At 35.1% G+C, this 8,484-nt stretch overlaps 1 protein-coding gene across 1 annotated transcript in view; it reads right to left on the bottom strand.

Moving 5' to 3' along the window:
* The window catches only part of RYR2 (ryanodine receptor 2 (cardiac)), a 471,929-nt gene that overhangs the window by 43,498 nt on the left and 419,947 nt on the right, over positions 1–8,484 (bottom strand). Inside the window, exons 83-84 of the mRNA XM_009893652.1 lie at positions 7,808–7,884; positions 6,395–6,468 (exon numbers count right to left, since the gene is read on the bottom strand). Coding sequence (XP_009891954.1) covers positions 6,395–6,468; positions 7,808–7,884 — 151 coding nt within the window. The remainder of the gene's footprint in view (positions 1–6,394; positions 6,469–7,807; positions 7,885–8,484) is intronic.

Raw genomic sequence — 8,484 nt, 5'->3', positions numbered from 1 at the left:
CCTTTGCCCTTCAAAACTGCCTCCCAAGGGACACTCTCAACCATGCTCCTGAACAGGCTAAAGTCTGCCCTTTGGAAGTCCAAGGTGGCAGTTCTGCTGGCTCCCCGCCTTGCTTCACCAAGAACTGAAAATTCTACCATTTCATGATCACTGAGCCCAAGACGACCTCCAACCTTTACATCCCCCACAAGACCTTCTCTGTTAACAAACAGTAGGTCCAGTAGGGCACTTCCCCTAGTTGGTTTGTTCACCAGCTGTGTGAGGAAATTGTCTTCCACACACTCCAGGAACCTCCATGACTGCTGCCTCTCTGCTGTGTAGTATTTCCAGCAGACATCTGGGAAGTTGAAGTCCCCCACGAGAACAAGGGCAAATGATTGTTGAGACTTCTGCCAGCTGTTTATAGAATATTTCATCAGATTTTACATCCTGATTAGGGGGTCTATAGCAAACTCCCATCACGATGTCTGCCTTGTTGGCCTTCCCCTTAATTCTTATCCATACACACTCAACACTGTCATTCACACTGTTAAATACTAAACATTCAAAACTGGCCCTAACATAGAGGGCCACCCCACCACCTCGCCTTCCTTGCCTATTCCTTTTGAAAAGCTGGTAGCCATCGATTATATGTTGCTGGATAGAGGCCAGAGTATAGAATATCCTACAGGATTAATCACTTTTTTTTAAAATTTAACTGAACACCTGTCATGCATAAAATCACACTTGGAGTCACATGCGTTGTCGATCTAGATGAATATTTATATTTTGCAGAAATAAACATTACAGAAAGCCAAATAATTGGTGGAGCCTTTAGCTTCACATGTGCAATGCCCATAGCGTTACTGCTGTGATGACAATGTTTTTGAAAAATAACTCACAAGGAAAGTTGCTGATGTATTACAGTTGGAAAAATCAAGCTCATAAAGGGCCCAACCAAGATATCGCTGAATCAAAGGCTTTGTATGAAGAAGAACACAGAATAAATTACAGTTTAATATTTTTGCACCTCTATTTTTCATGCCCTCTTATTAAGTAAGATTTTTCAGACCAAGAAGTAAAATAAGTGTTAAGTTAGAATGATTACACAGATTAACTATTAACTAAGTTATCTTCTGGCTTTTAGTACACCCACTGGAATTTAGGAATTTTCATAAAATAAATTTCAATTGTAATATTGGAAAGGTTTGGAAGGGTCTTTTAATTAGCTCCACTATACAGAAATCACAAAATGAATATAAGTTACTGCAAAATTCTGCAAAATCAGAAGGTGTTTGGGTATATAATTTCATATAAGTGGAAAGGTCCATTCCTTTTGGAAATATTTTTACATATTTCAGAACGAAGCATAAATCTCCTGTTTCCAACAGCTTGGCCGTACTAGGATTTAAAATAATCCTGGTTTTCGATTTCTACAGCTGATCAAAATCTGACTAAAACCAATGTTGGTATTGTCAGGAATTTTAATTTTCAGATATTATTCACTGACTTCAAGAGGTGTCTCACTGACAACTACAGAACTGAAGTGCAGATCCTTTTCTTTCTATAAAATCTAAGAGAACAACCTTTGCTACTGTGCACACAAATTCATGCCAGTACACACAAAGATTTGCATAGATAATGTACTTACAAACTTACACACTGCACATAGCATGACTTAGGTTGTCATGAAACCATGTTCTTTAATTACTGTTGATATGATGTATATTCTGGCATATATTTGCTTAGATGTTAAAATGTTGCCATTGCTCATGCTGTATGTAAATGATATGGCTACACACATGAAGGCTTTGAGACTAGTTTTTGCAAAACCGGTAGCTTGTGTTTCTGATATATAGGAACAGAGGTATTGTGTGTAGGAAATGAAAATAAGATTGAGTTAAAAATGAAATACATGTGGTTTTATTCCTTGAAAGTGCATGTGTTCAAGTGTTGTAACTCCTATTTTTATTTTTTTTTAATTCCTCAACTGAAAAGACCTGACTTCTATTACTACTCGGAAACATTTGTCGATGCTACTTATTACAGAAATACACAAGTACTTTCAGCTTTTAAAGAGGAATAGAGTTCCTTTTTGACGCCTGTTAAGCAAGAGCAAAGCTTTCCCATGGTAAACCAAGTGAATTTATTCTTATCACAAGACCCAGGCAATATTGGGTTGGATTGTGAGTGCTGCATGCCTTTGACTTCTCAAGAATCTATTTCAAATAAGAAGTGCTCTTGTTTTCTCACTGAGAGATGCATAACAATTTCTCTGAACTGAAGCTACTTAAGTTCCCTTTTAAATGCGAACACATTCAAATACAGTGACATAAAGGTGGAAAACATCCCTCCAATGTAGGCTACAGTGGTTCACACAGAATTTAAACATCCACTTTAAGTGTGGCTAGGTCGGTGAAGGATTAAAGCATATTTATTGATTTCACATTGTTAATGGCTGAAAAGAGCCCTGATGCGTACTCATTATAGTTATTTATTATATGGCACGTGTACTACTCAGTCAGTTTAATAGAAAGTCCTTTAAGACATGCTATCAGATCATATTTCATTCTAAAATTTTATTTTATTAAAATAAGCCTTCTGAGAACTTATGGAGAAACAAAATAACACCATGACACAATATTAAAAGATTAAAAATCAAAATAGAGCTTTCCTGACAAAAAGGAAAAATAGTCTAAGTTTAAACTTAACATCTTTAACTTTCTATATCATATCAGTGAAACAAGTATCTCCAAAGGAGAAAAAACATTGCACTTTCAAGATTTTTGTGACTCGGTGAAATAGCATAGAGTATGAGTGTTAAATGAAAAACGAAAAACCATCGCAAGATAACAAGCGTTTCTACATGTCTTTGGTTTTGAACCCCCCTTTTTTTGAAAAGGAAACAGAACAATCAAAACAAAATACATACAGAAGAAACAACATTGAGTACATCACAAAAACAAGTAAGAAACACATCGGCTAAAGAACCATCAATGTTGTTACCAGTGGGGGTTCCAGGGTTTGGAAAGGGAAGGTAGTACCAGTCAGAGGAATATCAGGACAAGGAGCTTACGATGCGGACAGCACAAAGAAACAGTTGGAATAGAGCAATAAGTCTCACATCCATGTTGTCTCAGTACAGGGCTTTCTACCTATTGCCAATGTTGACATGGGCCCAGAAACCACACAGCACCGCTTTTGAGGAAGAGTTGACTCCATTCCCTTAAGTGTCAACAGCAGTTTTTCTTTCACTTTGGCAAGAACAGTTTCAGGCTTATAGGTTGTAAACTCACTCATTAATATGCTTCTGCATCAGATTCAGATGACAAGAGAAACAGGCTACAGTGCACATTTTATATCACTTTCTCTTGGGAATCACGAAAATTACATTGAATTGAGGAGTAATTAACTACTTATAGAGTAACTATCTTCCTCGAAAAAAAGGGATGGCAGAAAACATTTCCACATCTTTGGTACTTCCTTTGTGGTATTTACAGATGGTTATTCATAGGATTGCAAACAGACATATGATGTCAGGTATCCCAGAAAATCTAGGATTCTTCAAAATCATTCACTACAGGACATTCCCCACAGACACACTGGCTGGGCTTTCATAATGCTATCAGGTATTAATACCTGTACAGTTCTTATGTAAACTACTTTTCAATGAATTGAAAAAGGTGTGCTTCATAATATAAAAAAGTTGTTATTATTATTATTTGAAGGTAGCATAATATCAAGAATAATATAATGCTGAAAAGAAAAAGTACAGATTTTTTGGTTTGGCTTTGCTTTGTTCTGTTTTCTTGAATTTTCAATAGCTGGATATTAATACATAAAAAAAGGTGCTGTTAGCAAATAGTATCCCTTTGTGCCAAGAAATTTTTGATATAATGTGATTACTGTATCTTGACGTTGCTGCTGCTCAGTAAAAAAGAAAATTAATACACATGATCCGAAGTGTAGAATTTTATTAATCTGACAAATAAAAATTTCCACTGAGAAACAAAAAAGCAGATCATCCTCCTCCCCAGCATTTGGCTAGTGAAAAGACATCTTCTGAGTTTGAGCTTATTGTTTCTGCTGAATGGTATACACATTTTGTATTTTAAACTCTCATTTCTCATGGCAACTGCTCTTAGTAAGTTCTTCCTTTACTTGAAGTAAGGAACCTTTGAGGTATAGGGACGTTAACACATCAAGCAGCTTTCAGAGCAAGGAAGAACCACCTGTAAACATTATCAATTCCTCTAAATTAGCGATGCACCACCTCTTTCTTGTATCAACTCCTGACTGCATTAGACAAACCTAGCCAGTGGCAAGTCCTCTCCTTACTAACCACCCTCAAATCCTCACTGGATCCACCACTGATTTCCTGTGCTTGCACAAATCAATGCAGCGATAAAGCCACATTCAGTACACAACATAAATACTACAGGAGGACTATAGCACAAGGCTCTTGTATGTATAGGTATACTTTTTTCTTTTTTTAAAACATTCATCCATTGCAATTACTGGGCTCACTAAAATGAAAATAAATAAATAATTAAAAAAAACAAACAAAAAAAGTTTAAAAAAGCTTGCTGCTCTTACATCTAGTGTGCCAGTTACTGTGCAAATCCTGAGAAAGGGAGGAAGAACAAAGTGGGGAGAGTTGACACAAAAACCAAGAAGTTTGGAATACACAATTGTAATAATAATAGAAAAGAACCCACTAGTTTAACAGTTTTACAGGAATAAAAAATATAATGGTGTTCAGGAGCTGTACAGTGCTGACACAAAGCTAACAGCAGGAAAAATAAAGAATAGGCAGTTGTTTTTAATAATTACCACGCTCATGAGTGATGACTGAGGAAGGGAGGACAGGACAATTAGTTCAATGAAAAAGAAACGGGAAAAAAGAAAAAAAAGTTGAGAAATTGTTTTTAGCAAACACAAAATATAGTTAGTATTGGTTTTGGCAAAACCTGTTCTGTACTAAAAGGGAAAGATCAAATAAACAGAAAATCAAAAAGTCCTTCAAATGAGGAAGAATAAAAATACTCTAACATAGGTAGAGTCAGTTATGCAGTGTTTATTTATATTTGCACGTCATTTATAGAAATAGAGGCAGCACTCAAAAGAAAATTGAGCGGATATCTTGACAGTCCATTTCAAAAATCCAACATTATAAATAATAAATTTAATTATTTAGTACTAGAAACGTTGTCCAAAAGAGCAAAACATTGTGCAGAATAATCTTCAGTAAAACATGAAAGCAATGGCCAAACCTTATATGCCAGATAGCTGCATCAGTGGTCAATCCAGAGTCTTGTGACCATATCTTAGCCACGTGGGTTCACTTCATTTTGTTTACTCATATAAGTCTAGCAGGATTTGATCTATAATTTAAACTGTGGGAGCACTTTCAGAGAAGCAGCATTTATGATTGGTCTTCAAGTCATTCAGTCATATTTAATAGTTCATGATTTTCATTTGGGACAAGTAGCTGAATATTCAAGAAATACACCACATAGAAATACAGGCACAATAGCCAATGAGAAATGCAGTGTTACAGGTATGAATTATGAACCCCCATACGCTACAATGATTATGCAGTCAAGCTTTTTTACCTTGTTTTTAAGATAAAAACATGTTAAAAGATTAAGTCACTGTAGGATTTAAACATAAAAATGCACCATAAAAAATACGTAAGATAAGGGGAGAATATGTGCTTTGGTAGCTCTAGTAAGTCACATGAGAATGAACCTAATGCTTCCAGACAATCACAGTAAGGGAATAGTAGAACTTACTGTCAGACAGAAGAAAGAAATTGACAGTGAACTGACAACACAGAGGGTAGAAAGCCAAATTGGTTCTAAGTCAAAAGTAAAGTGAAAATTTTGTAATATTTCCCCAAAGACAAACAGAAAAGAATTACTTCAAAGAAAAAGCTTTCCCAGCAGACTTTTTTCTAAACAGCAGATACAGTTCCCTCGACCTCTAATATTTAACTTACTGCTTAACTAAATTGTCTGTTTTTCATTCCAGCCGAGATGGTTTAAGAAATCAGGTGGGAACTCTTAATTTCATTTTATGCTGAGACTGGTTAGGGACTTCTGAAATGTTTAACATGCATAAACACTGCAGTTTGTAACTAGAATCTGTTTTCAATTTTATATTTAACATCTTCACTTCTTCAGAATGCTGGGTAAGAGTCCTTTGAGATTGTTCTGAAACCGAACACATGCTAGGGATTTATCATTGACAAGCATAGGCTTAGGTATGCCAATTAAATATAAACCACTCTTAGGAATCGTATTTTAGCTTCAGCATCTAGATACATATTTACAGGGTTCTTTCAAATTCAGCTTGCTTCTGCAAAATGTAACAGAGAAATGTTCACAGATCATTTCTGTTAAATCAATAGTACCTGATCCCTCTTCAGTCACCATGCCAAGGCCTTCTGCTTTGTTCTGACGTTCAAATGCATTTAGGTCAAGAACACTGCAATGAGAAAAATTACATTTGTCCTGTGATTAATTAAATATATGCAATATTTCATTTTGTAAAAGATAGGGAAGGATTTGTGATTTCATTTAAGTATATAATCATACTAGTGTCAAGAAGATACATTTCAGTGGCTTAGTATATGTCTGCTACAAGATTACGATACTCAGCTCTACAGACTTAACCTGCTCTTGCCCCACATAGGACAATAGAACATAGTTCTTTATGATTGACAAAAAAAGGGAATGTATGTGTTTATGATATACATACTCATTTTAGAGATTACAAAGAAGCCGTATGATTGACTGGTTTTATACTATAGCCCAGTTCATCCCAAGCAGCTAGGTCTATTAAGAAACTATGACATTATTAGTTCCACTCAGTGTTCCTCTCCCTCCACGTTCTGAAAAACTGAAGCTGCCAAAAGGGAATATGTATTCAACTAACTAGATTTAAGGAACATATACTCTCACATATTTCCATTTGTGAATCTGCAAAGTTCTGCCTTTCACGGCTGAGCTCGTCAGCTAGCCATGGATACCTTTCTTCATAAGCAAGAATGTTTATGCAAGTCAGATGAATGTAGAGGAACTACAGTAGGAGTTCTGCTAGCAAGAAACCTCACTGATTTAAAAATTAAACTTGGCCAAAGACAGTGTTAAGAAAAAAGGGTACATAACATGGTACCCTTGACATAACAGAAGACTGAACCACTTGATCCAAGAAGCCCCTTTCAGTCCTATGTTTTTTGTTCATTAATACATTATTTATTGATATGGCTTATTCATAGGAATTATATATAAAAATTTTAAATATATATATTCATATATATAAAATCAATACCATCTGTAAAGATGCATGAATGGACAAAAAAGTCACAATACGTTTATAGTTTATTAAAACACAATATTCCATATCTTTTTCTGCCTTCTAAAGTCCTATTAATATTTCTAACAAAGTTGGGTTTTCCCAAAATCTTTACAATTACTTAATGTTGATCATTAACCTGGTCTGTGCAGGATTACAGGATATCTCCAAAGTTAAGAATTTGCCCCTGAAGAATGCTCCTAGCACTGGAGTTGTTTTCCAGCATATCTCAAGTAGACACAAATGCCATAAACATTTATAAAAAGAGCTCTTTTACCAAGGCAGATCCATATCATATGAATATTTTCATACCATTAGCACCACCTTGTCCTTTACCCCAAATCTAGCACATTACAGTCCCCAGGTGCTGTTTGCAAAAAGCATGTAGAGGATCTTCCCAAAACTATAAATCCCATGGAATAAAACCTAAATACAAAATAATAAATTTTTAAAGTAGATATTTTCTTACCTACAGGACTGCATAAGACCAGCAAGACTCTGAAAGAATCCCACATCCTTTTTATCCTTGAGGTAGTCAAGCATTTTCTGCAGTACACACAAATAATTTACGCAGATAATTAGTATTTATACTATGTGTTAATCTAGTTTACTTAATACTATATGGATACTAGATTACTAGTGATACTGATGTTTTGAAATATCTCTAATATTTACAAATTAGATAAATTTACAAATTACAGTCTTGCAGGAAAAAATCGAGGTATCAAAAATAAGAAGAATATTGAATGTTCATGTTCTTTACAGAAAAGAAGATCACTCATTTTGGATATTCCTTCCTAAAAAATGGAGAATATAGCGAGTAACTAAAGTCAACATAGCCAGCAGAATTTGGTCTTTAGTATAAATACAATCTTGCCACTACTAGGCCACAAATTTTTGTTGACGCTACAGCTTCAGCACCAGACTGGGCTTGTCATGACCTCAGTTTGTTTTAGATTCTTTTAGCTGAAACAGCATGTTAGTAGTCATGTGAGTATTTTTAAATTTTTTTTAGCTTTACTGTAATGTGTAATACCTATCTGACAATAGATTGCAATAAGTAGTAGTTATTCAGTGGAGTTATCTGATTCTAGAATGCAATGTACTGTTGAGTGAAGATACAGGATGATACCAGAGGTCCCAGTT

The sequence above is a fragment of the Charadrius vociferus genome, unplaced genomic scaffold (genome assembly GCF_000708025.1).
Source record: "Charadrius vociferus isolate BGI_N301 unplaced genomic scaffold, ASM70802v2 scaffold309, whole genome shotgun sequence".
Taxonomy (NCBI): domain Eukaryota; kingdom Metazoa; phylum Chordata; class Aves; order Charadriiformes; family Charadriidae; genus Charadrius; species Charadrius vociferus.
The sequence above is the reverse complement of the archived record's forward strand: the minus strand, read 5'-3'. Positions and strand labels throughout refer to the sequence as shown.